Source organism: Pinus tabuliformis, chromosome X, assembly GCF_031772625.1.
Source record: "Pinus tabuliformis cultivar Carrire ecotype Pingquan chromosome X, CPIR1, whole genome shotgun sequence".
NCBI classification, from domain to species: Eukaryota; Viridiplantae; Streptophyta; class Pinopsida; order Pinales; family Pinaceae; genus Pinus; species Pinus tabuliformis.
Window position 1 is genome coordinate 275869321 of NC_142308.1, and position 18454 is coordinate 275887774.

An 18454-nucleotide genomic window follows, 5' to 3' on the forward strand; every position below is an offset into this window, starting at 1 on the left:
ATACATTGTTATATTAAGGTTGACGATGGTCAATAATGATCAACCTCCTCAACCCTCTTCAACCATTAATGTAACATTAACATTAACACCAATGTAGCATCAAGCATGGCCGACAAACATTAATGTAACAATGCTCAACATTAATGTAACATAAATATATTGTTACATTAATGGTCAACCACAGTCAAACTTGTGAACCGTGGTCAACCATTGTCAACTTTGTCAACCATTTTGAACCATAGTTAACTATCATCAATCATCCATAACCCTCGGCAACTATGAATAACCATTATCAACCATGGTCAACCTTCGTCAACAATTTTTAACCATAGACAATGTTAACCATAGTGGACCCTGGTCTAATAATTTGGCCCATACACAACGATGGTCAACTAGCACAACCATATTAATAAAGTGGTTAATATATGTTGATAGACATCATTTTCTACCTTTCGTATGCCAATTGATGCCATTATAAACAGAAATAATAAATTCAGCCTATATCAACCACTTCATTAACATGGTTATGCTAGTCCTAAAGTTTTAAATCAAGCTCAAATCCTGTAAAACAATTTTTTTAATATTGTAGTGATAATTATAGTAATTTAGAAAATTAGAAAACAATATGTCAAATTTCTATATTAATACCATATATCACTAATAACTAAATTAAATCTTATTATTGAGCTTATAACTTTGGTGTCGTATATATTTAAGAGAGAATATATATATATCATGAGGCATAAGAATGTCACTGTGCTGCTATTTAAAATAAAAGAAACTTTTATTCTGAACGCATTAGGCTTCAATGGCCCCCTAGTTCTGACTGGCGTTGACAATTTAAAAGAATCTTTTCATGTGAACTCATTAGCTTTAAATGACATTCTAGTTTTGTCTGTGAAATTGGGAGTTGTCTAATTAGGCGGGGAATTGCTCAGATTATTAAAAGTGGCTGGAATCTGGTCCAAAAATTTTCAAAAAATCTTGTAAAAGTAATGTTTGAATCGTGTTTTTGATGGTAGAAATGGATTCAGCGCCATCAAAGACATCTAAAAAACTTAAAATTTTGAAGTTTAACAACTATAATTTGAATTTACAAAAATCCTTATCGGATTTTTTCTAAATATAATCGGAATTTCGACAACTTTCCGAGCAACTCCTCCACCTCGTGACTACGGGGTGAAGTTGACTCTCAACGATGAGATCGACTACGGGGTGAAGTTGACTCTCAAGGATGAGATAAAGTTGGGCGGAAAGTTTCAAAAATGCAGTCATTACTTACATTTTCTAAACTAATTAACAGCTTTGATTATTCATAGATACTGGGTTATGCATAGTCAGGCCAGACGCATATTTACACTGTTGCATTCAGCGAGTTCGGCTGGGTAATCCCATACAGAACCATACAATTTTTGGGAGATTATGTATCCAAACAGGTTAATTATGATCATTTCACAAAATAAATTTGACCGAAGCAAAGGAAGAGAAATCCTGTGACAGAAAAACCCAATGAGAGGCCGTGCGTATACATGCAATAGTAGTTGAAGGAAAAGTCTCCACTCACTGCAGTGTGTTTGGTTGAATGTACTCTGTTATCTGATCAGGTGCTGAAACGGATGAAGCGCGAGCAATTGCGTTTTCACCTACATCGACCACATGTTCATGACCCAGGAAGGAGAAGCTTCTCCTGGAAAGCGTCCTGGTGCTGATAGGACTACTTCCCACACCGGAAGGGCTGCTTGTGAAAGCGGGCGGCGAGAATGGACTGTTGCTCTGGTTTGGGCTCATTTCTGACACTCTTCGGTTGGGAGATGACGTTGAACCCTCCTTCTGGTCAATGTACACAATAAACGACTTCATTGCTCTCTTCAAAGACTTCCCTGTTGATGGATCATCCATCTTACTATTATCGTTATCCATAACATTAGGATCCCTCATGTACTCATAGAGAAGCATGGAAACGAATATGACCAGAGCTATCACTGACACGGATGCGGTGATCAAGTACAGACCCCAGAAACTCTTCATGCTTAACCTATTGGAATCCACTTTTGCTCCAGAATCTGTGCAGGCGGTGCTATTTAACCACTTGGCCTGAATCTGTTGCATTTCTTTGTCCTCCGAGAGTGACAGAACGGCCCTTGAAATATCGGGCAGTAGGGGTGAACCCTTTGGAAATACCTGAGCAAATGTCCTCATCGTGAGCTGCTAACCATAGAAAAACTGAAATGCACAGGAGTTTAGACAAATTATTGAGGATTTGAAGGAACTTACAAAGCCGAAGCCACCGGTCCTGTAGATTGGTCCAACAATTGTGTAGTTGCATTGTGACGTTAGAAAAATACGGATATAAGGAATCTCGTCGAAAATCGCAGAAACGCCTCCATTCTTTGGCCCTTTTGAGAGAGCCAATCCGGCTTCCTCTGGTGTTGAATATGTCTTAAGATTTTTTATGCCAAGCTCTAGCTGGAGGTATTGAGCTACAAAAGAACCAGTCTGATACCCTACTGCGTCTCCACTGGCCCTGAGAGATTCAAAATCTTTAACCGTAGGGTTCAATTTTTGCACAGTGAGAATAGACGTCAAACTGGCTGTATAGCTGGATGTTAAAATCAGAACTACAAATAGCCAGATTACAAGCACGAATCGAGACAAACTGCTAACTAACTTCTCCCCTGCAGTACAGTAAATAGGTTAGGAGGATGAAGTTCATAAAACCCATGTAAATGGTGACATTTTGCTTTTTCATTTTCAATCCAGATGAGAAAACAAATTTCAAGTGGAAGGATAATCGCTTACTGTGTGAGAAAACCAGTGTCGAGAAAGAAAACCTGGAACAGCAGGGAGGACGGAAAAAGGTCAGGTTGTTAGAGACTTTAAACACCAAGGACATAACTGAATAGACAATACATAAATATTGAGAGAAAAATACCAGAGTAGAGTCACCACTTGTTGCCTGGGTCTTCCTCTGAACTCGGGATTTACCCTATGCTCGAATAGCCATATTACAAATCCTGTGAATATGAAAAATGCCGCTGTTGTACACCACATTCCCGGAGTAAAAGGCAGCATGAATGCCCAAGCCATATTTGCTTCGTCTGCCTTGAGAGGAATTACCATTACTACACCTGATTCAGTGAATGGTTGTGTGAAATCGACATGTTTACTTCGACTTGCGAAAATTGTGGTATCGCCCACAACTGCATCAAATTTCTGCCAAGCAAAGTCGAAATCAGTATCGGCAGGAGTTGATGTCTTTGTAATCAGAAGAAGTAGAAATGTAATAATTCAACGGGCTATAGAAGGTACCTTGAGATGAACTTGATCGACAAGGTCATCACAGTAGTGTGTATGGTTGTTATCCCCGTATGGAATGAGATCATAAGGCAGTGCATAATCCAGTCGATTCACAACCGCATCAAATACATCTATACAGAAACCAGTGATGTTGCTCCGGTTACGGCTACTGTCAAATTTTACTGTGACAAATTCAGTGAATCCATGTTTTACGGGAACTCCAATTTTCAACCTCTTACCACTGGTTGGTTGTTCCTCCTCCTCTTAAATCGAACAAGGACTCTCATGTCGGCGACGACGTGATTGGCACCTCAAGTACGCAAACTGCAATGGACCCATCTGGTAAAGCCCTTGCAGTTTCCAGCAAAACTGAAAATGACAAACTTCTTGCCTCAGAGGTTAATTCCATGTCGTTCGACAAAGGCAAAGAACTGAAGCAACCAAGGGGCAAGAAGAAAGGGAAAAACAAAAAGAAGAAATAGGAAGATTCGAATCCTGAAAAATCTTTTGGAAACCCTGCTGGGCAAAACAAAACTCGTTATCCATGTTACATATGCGACGAAGAGCATTTCACAAAATATTGTCCACATAAAGCTGAGGTTATGAAATTTTGAAAAGCTTCAAATACCCCAACGGTGCTGACTAATCCGTTTCCGAGCCCGGAAACAAACCTGGTTGCTAGTGATCATGCTTCCCCATCACAAGTGCTTATGCTATCCATCCCAAAATATCAAAATGATGCTTTGATATCAAAAATAGGTGGGATTGATCCAACGGATTCCAATCTAGTGGCCTTTAATCATAAAGGATATGAACCTCATATCGGCATAGCTCACTTTCCTTATACAGGTAAAATCCCTCAACAAAACTGTTCATTGAACAATCATTGATGAGGGGGCATCTACCTGTATAACCATAGTAAGTTTCCATATGGTTACTGAAGAATTTTTATGCTGGGGGCATGCAAACTTTTTTATGCAAGCAAAAGTGACCAACTTCATTTTTTAGCTTTTTAGCATTTTTAGATTTTTAGCTTTATAGTTTGGTCATTTCTAGCTTACATAAAAAGGAAACACGAGCATGTTTACGCGAATTTCAAGCTCGTTAAAAAATAAACCTAGCAATGAGCATATGTTCCCCTAGAGTTCAAGCTCCATAAAAAATGAACCCACCCACGAGCAATGTTTCTGCAAAGTTCAAGCTCGTTAAAAAATAAACCTAGCTATGAGCATATGTTCCCCCAGAGTTTAAGCTCATTAAAAAATGAACCCACTTCCGGTAAATAACCTTTGTGATCGCATTACTATTAGCTTCTGAGCCATGGTCGTGTTCTTACCATCACCTCCACTTTTTAGCCGATCATCCGCCTCCACTTGATTGTTTACCCTTTTGAGGAACAACTGTGAAGAGTGATTCTGTTAGCCACTTTCTTTACACTGCCATAATTGACAAGTTCCAAAGCTTACTTGGAACCAGCTGCTACCGAAAAATATCACTCATTCCTCAAAGATGAGTTTGTTTTAAGCTCTTTTTAGACTCATAAAATATAAATAGATTATCGAAAAATTGGCCTCTCCAGCTCGTTAAAGTCATTGGAAGTGCCATCCCTCCTCTAGATTTTAATATTTTTGGACCTGAGGGATCATTACACAAAAATATAGAGCACTTGTCTTTTTCGGCTCGTTAAAATGATCGGAAAATCATCCATTTATTATCATTTTATTCTTTTTTGGACTTAAGGGATTATACTACGAAAAAGGATTACTGGAGTTTCCTTTCCGTCTCTTTTTAGATTCTCTAAAATTGAAAAGGACCGAGTTATCTTTGTCGTTAAACTCATTAAAACAACAACGACAAACTTGTCCATTACAGACAAGAGCGAGTTTCACTATCGCTAGGCTCGTTAAAACATAGCGACAAGTTTGCCCGAAGGGCAAATTATAGAACAAGCATATGTTATCCTCCTCAAGCTTGACAAAAATAAAGAGGTACTGGTCAGCAATGACTAGGGAAAAAATGGGAAGAAAACTTGAAGAACTTCATTGGTAGTAGGTGGCTCTTGAACATGACACTTTCACTCCATCACCATGATTGAGTCGGGTTGTGTTATTCCGTTCACCACATCACCATTGGTCTTCCGTACCATCCATTGTTGGGATTTACACTACCAATCCATTTCAGTGTCGCCGATATGTTTGATATCAACAAGGAATAAAGATTATGGAAATCCACAGTTGTCGAACAACAAGGCTACAGATCAACCCTATAGTTCGACAACAACTTCGCCAGAATTTGTTCCACCAATAATTCCTGAATTAACTATAAAACTACCAAAGGGAGTAGTACATAAATTGACATTTAATCCTCGTGCTTGAGCATCACAGAATTATAATATACTGGAGGATTCAGACCAATCACCATATGCTATGTTGACGCTTGAAGTACTATAGAATTGCCCCTCCCAAAAGCAGGCTTTGTTATCAGCAATAGGTGGGATTGATCCAGCGAATTCCAATCTAGTGGCCTTTAATCATGAAGGATACGAACCTCAGTTACCAGCATAGCTCACTTTCTTTATACAAGTAAAAGCCCTCAACAAAACTATTCATCGAACAACCGTTGATGAGTGGGCATCTACCTGTATTATGTCAATGAATTGCTGGAAAAATTTAGGCTCGCCACCCTTGTCACAATCATCAACAACATTAAAAGCATTTGATGGGAGAACATACATGCCTTATGGGATAATAAGTAACTTGCAAGTCAAACTCGGGGGCAAGATAGTAGAAATTGAATTCGAGGTCGTTGATAGAAACCTTGACTACAATATCCTACTAGGCAGGCCCTGGATTTATGCATTCCCCTTTCAAGGCGGAATTACAATCATAGACCAACTAACCTTTTTCCCCTACAGTTCACAAGTTACTGGAAGCATTCCATTGATCCATGGAAGTTCTTAATCACTTCAAAATATCGGAGTAGGTCTCCTAAAATACCCTGCCTTAATGGGTACTTTTGCCCTACCGCCTCCAAGAAATCCGACGGAAGTGGCCACAGTGGAAACTTATCATATGATATCTTCTACATCATCAAAGATTAAGAAGAAATCTCACCATTTTGATAGTGTGGATCATCGCAAGGTATTGCCCCCAAGCCCTACCATACCTACATCATTTGTCGATCAATTCAGTGATGTTGTACATTATGTACTAGGGGCATTGGAATAAGATCTTTCCTTCACGACCCCTTATGAGTTGTGATCGAGGGTTTCTAGAGGATAGTTCGTTGACTGGTGTCAACCTCGTTAAAAAATGAAACCAAGGATCTAAGCATAATTCCTTGTCTTGTGTCAAGCTCGTTAAAAAATGAAACAAGGCTGAGCAAAGTTCCAAGTCGAGTCTTTCACTTGATCTTGTAAAGGAACCTTCATTCCATCCACCTAATTATTGCAAGTAGTCTAGTGAATGTAACAAAGCTTAGGGGGCATGCTTCCTTGTCTATTTTATGAACAAACCCAGCTGTAGAGATAAGTTTCCCTGTAAGTTATGTGATCGGTCCGAGTGACCTTTCACCTTTGTCTATTTGGTAGACAAAGTGTAGGAAGTATTTTGTCTAAGTATTGATTAAAAATCATCTTGCTTAACCACAGTAAGTATCCATATGGTTACTGAAGACTTTCTTTTATGCTAGGGGCATGCAAACCTTTTTATGCAAGCAAAAGCGATCAATTTCATTTTTTAGCTTTTTAGCGTTTTCAGCTTTTTAGCTTTATAGTTTGGTCATTCCTAGCTTACATAAAAAGGAAACATGAGCAGGTTTACGCGAATTTCAATCTCGTTAAAAAATAAACCTAGCAATGAGCATATGTTCCCCCAAAGTTCAAGCTCATTAAAAAATGAACCCACCCACAAGCAGGTTTACGTGAAGTTCAAGCTCGTTAAAAAATAAACCGAGTTATGTGCATATGTTCCCCCAAAGTTCAAGCTCATTAAAAAATGAACTTATTGTTGGTAAATAACCTTTGTGATCACATTTCTATCAGCTTTTAACCCTTGGTCGTGTTCTTACCATCACCTCCACTTTTTAGCCGATCATTCACCTCCACATGATTGTTTACCCTTTTGAGGAATAGCTACAATGAGTGATTCTGTTAGCCACCTTCTTTACAGTGTTGTGATTGAAAAGTTCCAAACCTTACTTGGAACCAGCTGCTACCCGAAAATATCACTCGTTCCTCAAAGACGAGTCTCTTTTAAGTTCTTTTTAGACTCGTAAAATATAAAAAGATCACCGAGAAATTGGCCTCTCCAGCTCATTAATGTGATTGGAAGTGCCATCCCTTCTCTAGATTTTAATCTTTTTCGACCTTAGGGATCATTACACAAAAAGATCGAGCACTTGTCTTTTTTGGCTCATTAAAGTGATCGGAAAAGTCATCCCTTTCGTATTATTTTATACTTTTTCAGACTTAAGGGATTATACTACGAAAAACGATTACTGGAGTTTTCTTTCCATCTCTTTTCAGACTCTCTAAAATTGAAAAGGACTGAGTTATCTTTGTTTTTAAACTCATTAAAACAATAGCGACAAACTTGTCCATTACAGAAAAGAGTGAGTTTCACTGTCGCTAGGCTCACTAAAACATAGCGACAGGTTTGCCTGAAGGGAAAATTATAGAACAAGCATATGTTATCCTCCTCAATCTTGACAAAAATAAAGAGGTACTGGTCAGAAATGACTGGGGAAAAATCGGGAAGAAAACTTGAAGAACTTTATTAGTAGTAGGTCGCTCTTGAACATGACACTTTCACTCCATCACCATGATTGAGTCGGGTTGGGTTATTCCGTACACCGGTCATATCACCATTGGTCCTCCGTACCATCCATTTTTGGGGTTAATGCTACCAATCCATTGTCAAGTGTTTCCAATATGTTCAAGAGAATTCGCTCAGAGAATTCACCAACCCAGCTTACACCTCATCCGCTACAATACCTTCACACTCCATTCTTTCATGACCATCACCCTGAACCTTGTATCATCAGATTTTTTCCCCTCCACAAAATTATTTTCTCCGTTCCCTGTCATAGATGTGGGATTCATTAAGGCCCTCCTACGATGGGTCACTTCTTGTCGACATCAGCTCATTATCCAAGAAGTTGACTTAGGAACAACCCTTTCAATACTTTGAAGCTTGCATGCCTCAATGGCAAGTTTCTCACTTTCGGCGACAGGTTTACATCAATGGCCTTTGACTTAAATATTTTACGTGGTGTTCGACATCGACTCGTGTAATCACACCACTTGAATTGTACTGTAGTACCTTGAGGGTCATCATCATTATCAGTGACTTCTCTCGCGCCTATTAACAGCTGACATTATTGGCTGGTAATTAGGCGATGTCTTTCCATGTTCAACATCAGATCATCTTTTCATATGGATCGACTTGTACTTCAGGTGAAGATTGAACGACTTTGAAGACCCCGGATCTAGTCCTATGTACATGAAAATGAATTTATAAAGCTGAGCATGGGAATTCCCACCTCAACTAGATCATGAAAATATTATGAAGATAATGTAGTGTATTGTATTGTATCTTATTACCGGTCACCTTCTAGTTCGAAAAACCTTGGATCCTCATGATAAAGAATTTCACCCGACATCAGAAGATTTACGATCTCATGCTTTAGGGGGCAACTGTTATAGACATATTTGGGCACTACAACCCCAATCTCTTATGTCCATAAACCAAGGGCTTCTAAGCCCCTAAAAGTGTTGTTTCATACCCTAAAGGAACAAGGTCATCTAATTACATAATCTCCCAGAAGTTCTCCCTGAAAAACTCTTTAGAACTGGTCAAAACTGGACCATATAGACTACTCAGTGCTAAGGTTGTGATGCATCTCACCTGCTACATGCAAAAAGTGAGATGCATACTGAAAAGACCTTCTATAGGGTGCGATGAGCGAGAGCAGACAAATGGCAGAGGCAGTTGGCTAGGTGGAAACCTAGAGAATCTTCTAGAAACTGCCCATTTGACACTTGCTTCTCTGAATTTTCCCAGGGATGAGTAAGAGATCATGAAATCTCCAAGTGGAACCAAGAACTATCAGATAAATGACACTAATCGAAATCCCAGAAGCTGACTCACCCACCTGCAAATATCTATATATGGATCCCTCATCCTAGAGATCCAAAGGGCTATAATTGTGTATTTTGTAAGGAAGTGCTATTGGTTTCTCTGTGAAACATTGTATTGTTGGGTGATCTAAGCTTTTCATGAGGTGAATAGGGTTTTCATGATGGGAGGATGGCACTGGATCAGATGGCTTGGTTGTAATCCTTTCTTCTACTACTTCTATCAATAAAGCTATTTGAGTTTTCCTCCATATTCTTGTATATTTCTGAATCTTGTATTGATATATGCATTTGTATGGTTAATATACATCTGATCCTATATTTTTTATGGTTATAGATCTCTATGCTTTGATGGTATTATGTTGCTTTGGCTCTATAGGTGTTCTTTGAAGCGGGACAAGTAAGGAAGGAGTGGTGAAGCTCTGTCAAAGGAAGGAGGAAACAAGCAAGGAGCCAAGTGAAAGATTGAGGTTGGTACTCTCTGCTTCTCTCTCATCTATCTCTCATAAAGGAAAACACAAGTAACTTTAGTTTGTTTGTTTCTAAGATAGCTACCCGTCTTAGTGGGACTAGCAGCTTTGAATGGACACTAGTTTTCTCGATAACAAAGACCATCAAGAAGAATTTCAGCCAATAATGATTGAGTTTGAAGGTAAACTTCTGGACCAAGATGTGTCTATTTTAATTGACCCTAGAGCTATTTTGAGCTATGTTAGTCCTAAGACTATAGAACAATGTAAATTACAAACAGAAAAGTTTAAAAACTCATGGTTGGTATAGCTAGCCACTAGATCCAAAAGAAGAGTTTTGGTCAAAGTTAGTAATTGTCCACTAGTGATAGCTAATCAGTCCATCATGGTGGAACTGAATGTATTGACATTAGGGTCTTATGATGTCCTTATTGGCATGGACTAGTTAGAAAAACAATGGTCCCTTAAAAACTACAAAATTAAGACTATTAATTTTCGGAATGATAAGGGTGAAAGCCAAGAAATGCAAGGCATTCAAAAGCCTCTACAGGTAAGACCAGTAACAACATCCCAGCTAGCGAAATGCATAAGAAAAGAATGTCACATTTTCACCATATAAGTAGGGTATGCTAACTCTAAGCAGAAAGCTACTGCTCTAGAAGATATAATAATAATACAAAATTTTCTAGATGTCTTCCCTGAGAAAATCATGAGTTTACCTTCGAAATTAAAAGACGAAGACTAAAACCTAATTCAAGAAATTAAAACAAGAAGATTGTACCTCTTGAAGAATTCTCATACAATTACAACATTACAAGAGAGCTCTCAGATGAGCAATTCCATAATTCTATAGTATATATCATGAAATAAATATTTACAAGTATAAAAGAAATTCCATCAAACGCATAGGAAGAATTTACACTTTTATATTGACAGTTATAAAATGTACAGACGAAGACTACCAAGAGAGATTTCCTCATCTCCTCTAAAGAAAGAAAAACAGTGGCTATGAATAGAAGTGAGCACATCTCCTAATCGAATACAACCCTTAACCTTCTGGGTATGGTCTTCTAGACTTCAAAGAACACAGGGTTTACACTTATGCAGAAAATGCTGCAACTGAACAAACCCTCATCACCATCCCTATCCAAAAGGCTTGGTGGATGGACCTGAGAGCCTAAAAAAAGAGGGTTCTCATAAGTAACAAGTAAAACAAGTAAAGCTTCTCTAAGAAATTTTACGACTAGTCGAGTAATGTCGAAAACCAGAACTCAAACTACACAAAAACCCACTAGGAAGACAAAATAAGAACTAGAGCCGAGTACACCATGCCTCATACTCGGATAAGGCTGAGACATAGCATTGGAGAATCACGCACTGGCGGAAGCCTCCAAGATTGAAGTCCTCACACCCTAGCAGAAATAATAGGAATCAGAAGAAAGGGTTTTAGAAAAACAAAACAAATTGAACACTTGAAAAACATAGGAAATTCCTCTAACTCATACCTGGGGAGCCGTTAGGAAATTTCAGCCTATTGCAGATCTTCTCCAGCACACAATGTCCCACTTCCACCTTATCAGAGTCTGTTGCCAACACAAATAAAAAAGAAACATCGAGAATGGCAAGGTTTCATCGGCATAACTAATCCTTCCGAGATTCAACAGAATGAAAGAACTGAGAATTAATCACTGGTAATATTATGTCGAAACATGGAGAGAGAGCACTCGAAGAAACCCTCTCTGCCAGAGGTGAAAGAAGAAACCCTCCACAACAAAATGTCAACAGGAAAAACCCCAACTCATGCCTGATTTTGACTTAACATCTCTGCCACCACCGTTAGATGTCTAGCTACAGCGAGGACCATATATTTTGGCTCACTCAACCAAGCAGTGATCTGCCAGCTGTAGACTCTATCGAACCCTCCCGAAGGAATGGTCTCGGATCCCTTAGCAGGTGGCCAAGCCAACTTAATGACAAGAATAAGGGAATTGTATAGTGGCAGAAGATAAGATGAATATGCATTTAATTAGACTTATGTCACCAAGCTGAAGGCATTACAACATAGTCGTCAATACATTTAAGATCAACAAACCTTTATACATTAAACATAACATAGCAACCACTTTTACAGTCCTAAGGTTACAAGGAATATTTAACCATACACAGGAAAGAAAACAATTAAATACTTTGAGCTTAATGTATCTAGATCGCAATGATATTAATGTGGTTACTTGAGTTCATAATTTATGATGGTAAATATTTTTAATTTTGAATAGTAAAAAAAATATATATCTTTGTTTTAATTAGTAATTCTTAATTATGGGTGTGTGACACAGTCCGCTTTTATTTATTCTTTTCGGCTTTGCCACTGTACAAATACTATGAATTTCCACCATACCTTATGCTAGTTGCATATTGCAAAAAGATCTCCTTTAGCAAGTTTCTGTTGGCAACGTTTCCAAATGATAACGCCATCACGGACTATAACACCACTAACGTCCCTTTTATTCTTTGGATCAAAAGCTTCATGTGCATAAACAAAATCCAATGACCATGTAAGGAAATTCCTTCTGCATGGTCTTCCTGATTAATGGAGTAGAATCAAATCAAGACACAATAGCCCCAATTCCATTATAAACTAGCTTCATGCGTAGATACTCTACAGTCACAACAGATTTGTGCATTAGAGCTTTTCCTGCAAATACGTGATTGAATTCTTGCAGTGAAATCTTTCAAATAATAGCACGTTTTGTAATTGCCATTATGTGGCTGATTCTAGCATCCATCACACTTGTATTAGTTTTGATGTCCAACGAGACTTTGGAAGTAGATGCCTGGGAATAGGCATGCTGCAATGAAAACTAAGTACATACTTCATTCAATCATTAAAGTTCATCATTTTACAATCTATGAATTATCATATAATACACCAACCAATCCAACAATGCAATTCAAATGGCTATACGATGGGTTTAGTGCATAAATGTATTAAATCTGAAAATTATGACCATTTAGATTGTTTGAAACTAAATAGGAAGTCTAGCTAATTATTAGCGTTAAATACACAACATAGAATCCCTAATTCTATTGTCATTTTCATTTTAATTGCAGTTGTATTGCAGATTGTAAATTATTTTTCTCGATTTTTTTTTAAACTTTGGACTATTGGTAAATAAATAAATTCAAATATGAAAACAAATGTGGAAGTGAGCTATGGCTGAAAAGTTAAACACACCAACAAATGAGAAGGTCGAGTGGGATGATCTTTGCCTCCTGCTAATCCTTTTTATTTATAGCGAAAAATGGAGTCAGTTAAATCAATTAAATAATTAATTTTCTAGGTGGTGTTGCCCCTTTGCATTCCAATCAGTGTTGGCCTTTCAAATTTGAGGAGCTATATTTGGAGTTTGAAGAGCCATACCGGTCTGTTGTGATGGTGGAATAATTATTCTTACATTATTCTCGTTAATTATTTCACGAAAAAACAAAAGTTTTTCTATTACATCAAAATGTTGTTACATCATACATATTCGTATGTTTTTCCTATGAGTTTCAAACAATTATTTTCCCAAGGGTTTTGTAAATATGTCTGCAAACTGGTCTTTTGATCTGCAAAACTCCATACATATTTTATTATTGCTTACTAGTTCTCAAATGAAGTGATACTTCGTATCAATATGTTTACTCTTTCTATGGAAAACATGATTTATTGATAATGCAATTGCATATTTGTTGTCACAAAAAATCTGAGTTGGTTCTTTTTGTTCATGCAACAACTCTTTCAAACTTCTTCTCATCCACACAGTTTGACATGATGTTGTTGTGGCTGCAACATACTCTTCTTCAGTTAATGATAAAGTCAAAATGGATTGCTTCACTGATGCCCATGAAACTGCATCTGAACGAAAACTGAACACATACCCAGATGTGCTCTTCCTATCCTAAATATTGCCTACAAAATCACTATCTGTATATCCAGTTAGCTTAAAATATGAATTAGATGTATACATGATAACATAATTTATTGGTGTAATAACATATCTTAAAATTATTTTTCTAACTAGCCAATGAGTACAATTTAGAGAATCCATGAATCTAGAAATTAAACTTACAGAAAACATTATATCGGGCCTTTTTGTAGTCAAATACATAAGACTTCCCACCAATTTCTTAAACAAGGTTGGATCAATATCTGACCTTGATCATCCTTACTGATTTTTGTACCAATTAAAATTGGAGTTGCAAGTGGCTTACAATTTTCCATCCCAAACCTTTTTAATATATCCTTTACATACTTAGATTGACAAATGAAAATACCATCTTCAGATTGAGTTACTTCAATACCAAGAAAATATTTCATTAGGCCTAAATCAATCATATCAAATTATGTTTCCATACTTGTCTTAAAATTATCTTTTGAGAGATCTCGAGTGAAAATGAAATCATCAACATATAGACAAATGGTGCAACCCTAAGGCTGACACACAAATATACCTTATCGGAACTTAAAATTCCCTTAATAACAACCCTTTAAAACTTTATACCTCCAATGCACTTATATATATGTATCGGAAGTGTTTACACGGTTAAAACCCTAGGACCATACCTTTTCTTGGTTATATATTAAAACACGCGGAAATGCCTAAAAACCACACAAAAACATTGATCTTTTACCTTTTGCATCGGCGCGCTTACCATACGCGAATAGTCAATGCACCAAGCATCCGCGATCATTGATCTAGAGTGAAGAGATCTGATGGTAGAGATCAAATCGCCTTATTAGCGATCAGAGGTCTCAATGGTCAACAACTATCACGCTTCTCTTATTAGAGGTTCGATGCAATATCGTATTGCTATCGGCTATGGTCATAGCCCACTTTACAAGACATAACTCCCACTCCTATATGCCGATGCGATTTACGTCGGCAATCACAATCACAAAGGGTTTGGGGACAAGCTTTGGTCGTGCACCCATACAACTGCGAGATGTGATAGATAAGCTCGACCCGATAACATTCAAAATCTCTGTCTAAAGATTTGAGATCTGGATTCTCAATCCAACTATGCTTTATGCCTGATACTTAATGTATTTGGGTTTTCCGCATGGCGACCCCAGAATGATGGAATGCACTCATCAATTGATCCTTTAACACAATAATTATATTAAAACATATGAAAAACATAGTTTGGCATCAAGAGCATTAGAATGTAGATAGAAAAACAAGAATTCAAGCCTCCACGGGCTAGTTATATAACTATACTCGCAACACTGGTTATTCACAGTAAACAAATAACAGAGCTTCACCCTTCAGCCTGATCACACAGGGAAATTCCTCTATCCAAAAGAAATGGATTCAATCACCAAGTTTTATCACTCCAATCAATCCTTTGTATACAAACATAAATACAATATATATTTGGGGCTCTCTTCCTTCTCTGGCCTAATTAATCTAATTAATGGCCTCTTCCTTCTACACAACCCATAGGCTTATAGTAACTTGGTCCTCTCCCTCTCTTTCTCTCCTCACTCTCCTTCAAAAAATAAAGGAAATTGCATATATGCTATGTTAACCATCTCCTCCACAATTGGAGGAATAAATTATACATTTAGAATTCAAGTCCTATCCTAATCTAAGCAAACTAGACTACATGGTTTGATCTCCATGCAAGGAGGATCATTTGCCATTTATTCCCAATTCTGTTTAGAATTAGGCAACAAATTAAGCACTTACATAGTTGAAATTAATACAATTTAATTAACCAATTCTTCCTCCAACCTTTCATTAGCCACAACATGTGACCACTCCATCACATTGTTGGTTAGGTCTAGATGCTCCTGCATCAGACTCCCAAGGTTTAAATTAATCATGATCTCCTGATCATGCACTTCTGATATATGTCCTCCTCGACCCCATACTTGGTTTGGTAGTATGTCTTTGGTTACAGTTGTTGTTGTTTGTCCTTTAAGTCTCCCTCCTTTGTGCTGTAATGCCCCATTGCTCATGCTTTCATTGTCTGCAATTGTTCTTTTCATATATCTTACTGCTATTTGCTCATCATTATAGTTTATGACAGGTTCCCACATCTTAATTTGTAGTTTTCCATTTCCTTCACCTATACCATTCTTTCCATCCAATCTCCCTTTCTTCTTTTTTCCTTTACTTGTTTTATTGGAATGCTGCTGTATGAGTTTCCATAACTCATCCAATTCTTTCTCCACTTCACTTCTCACATGTTGAATACTATTCCCCTGCAACTGATTGTGTTCTTGAAATAGAACATCATAATCCCTGTGCAAATAACCTTCCATATACATTTCTAAAATGTACAAATGCCTTCTCCATTGATTCTTGCAATAATCCCAGGTCCTTCTTTTGGTTTCTCATTCATGACTTCATCATTCCTTACTTCAAATTCCAGCCTACCTGTAACTCCACAAATTTCTTGAAAACTCAGAATTCTTCCTACTTGTTTAGCTACTTGGAATATTTCTTCTTCCAGTAACTTTGTTTTTGCACTCTTAAGGATTACGGAATTTTATTTGTCTACTCCTGAAATGTCATCTTCAGCCTCTTCTTTTTCAATAAACTCCTGTAGTATAATCGTAATCATGTTACTATCATCTCTTAAACTCATTTCTAGTTCAACACTCCCATACAGTAGATTCAACACCATTTCATCTTTCTAAGACATTCTAATCTCACCCTTCATTAATTCGATCTGTTCCTCAGAATTAACTCCTTGGTTTAGATTGACTTCACATTGCCTTGTTCTTGCATATAAATCTTCATCAGAATTAATCAATTCATTAGACACAAATTCTTTACCTTGCTTCCTCATTATGCCAACATTTTTGACATCCTCTTTCCCATATTTGTGATCCATGACAACTTTTACATTCTCATTCAGTTTTGGTTGTACAGTCTAATCCCTTATTCCTTGGCTTCCTTGCCTCTTTAACTCATGCCACCAATCTGCCATTTCTTTTGGAATTTCTCCCAAAAGCTCTATGCAATCTTAATTGTCTGCATCATCTGTGTTTAGTCATTTACTCTGGCTTTCTTCAAGGTCAATAATCTTCAATGACTGTTAACATCCACAACGTTTTCTATGTCAATCTTCAAAAGCTACTCTCCTTTGGCTTCTGTCTTCAATAGTTGTCCAATATCTGCATAATTCACTATAGCTATGTTTAAAAGTTGCTCTTCCCCCTACGTCACATGATTATGTGAGTTTCCTTCCTTTAACTTTTGAAAAATCGTATCTACGTTGTTCCCTTCACTTATGACAACAATAAATAGTCACCTTACTTCAATGTATCCTTTGATCTCAATAATTCATTTTCCATCCTCCTTTTGACTTATCCTTGGGATGTCATCTGACTGGGCATATTCCTCCACTTGACTAATATTTCTCCTTATTCTGCATATGACTAAGAGTAGTCATCTCTTCACCTGTTAAGATAACAATTTTCAATAACTGCTTGTCTTTCCTCAAGTCTATATGACTTGCAAACATACAACAATAATCAATTTTAAAAATAAAATACCTTCCATCCTCTTTTGATGCTTCAAGCACCAATCCTCCATCATAGATCTTTTGGATTTCAGCAGATCCTTCTTATTGTGACTCCATTTCTTTGAGTCTCTTCTCCTTTAACAAATCAATATGAATTTGTTTAAGTTATTTGAACTCATTTATCAGCTTGCCAATCCACCTCTGTTGCAATAGCTTCCACTTGACCCTTTTCTTCATTCTCCATCTATATCTTCAGTCTTCACTTGTCTTTCTTTGTACTGCCAGACTAATCTTTGTTTCTTCATTCTACTACCAGTTGCTATACTTCTGCAATCTAATGCCTTCCTCAAATTCATTCTCATGTAGCTGATCATCCCTTTCAAATTGCTGGTTCTTTCCATCTTCATCTTGCTGAATTAATACTTCTATCTCCTTCATGTCTCTGAGGACATAACTTCCTTGTTGCTCCTGATCTTTCATCTCACCTTCAAATAATCTCTGCTCAATTTCTCTGATTTCAGCATCATATTTATTAATGTTGTCTTCCACACCATCCATAGTAACCATATCCTTTTCTCCATCAGGTTCTGAAAGCTTCATTTCTTCTTTAGGTTCCTCGAGCAATCTCTCCAAGAATACTAATTCCATATGAAATTTCTCCAGCAGTTCATCACAACTCCCATTCTTAGCTTTATTCTTTTCCTGACAATCCTCCTGAGTTGTCTTCTTTTCTACACTATCATATTGGAAACTTCTTTCATCAATTTCATTAAACAAATTCATTTGTTTACCTTCTTAGAATACCACTATGGCATTGTATTTAGACTTATGGTCCATATCAACTTCATTTGACTGTTTCACACCAAACAGAATTTGATCTATGAACTCCTTCTGTTGTAATAGATCAACACCTTCTTCCTCTAGAAGGCATTTTCCATCATACTTCACCTCAAGAGCTTCATTCCTGATTGTGATAGCTTCACCAGATTGTCGATCATCCTTTGCATATCTTGCAAACATACACAAACTATGA

The 18454-nt window shown here is 37.3% G+C and overlaps 1 protein-coding gene across 1 annotated transcript; it reads right to left on the reverse strand.

Moving 5' to 3' along the window:
• Nucleotides 1-1560: 1560 nt before the first annotated feature.
• Nucleotides 1561-3132, reverse strand: LOC149139465 (glutamate receptor 3.3-like). The gene is made up of 4 exons (XM_089450726.1): nucleotides 2933-3132; nucleotides 2800-2831; nucleotides 2275-2675; nucleotides 1561-2181 (listed from the first exon to the last, which is right to left on the reverse strand). The coding sequence occupies exons 1-4, from the start codon at nucleotides 3118-3120 to the stop codon at nucleotides 1561-1563; spliced, it is 1242 nt and encodes a 413-aa protein (XP_089306852.1). The 5' UTR covers nucleotides 3121-3132.
• Nucleotides 3133-18454: the final 15322 nt, after the last annotated feature.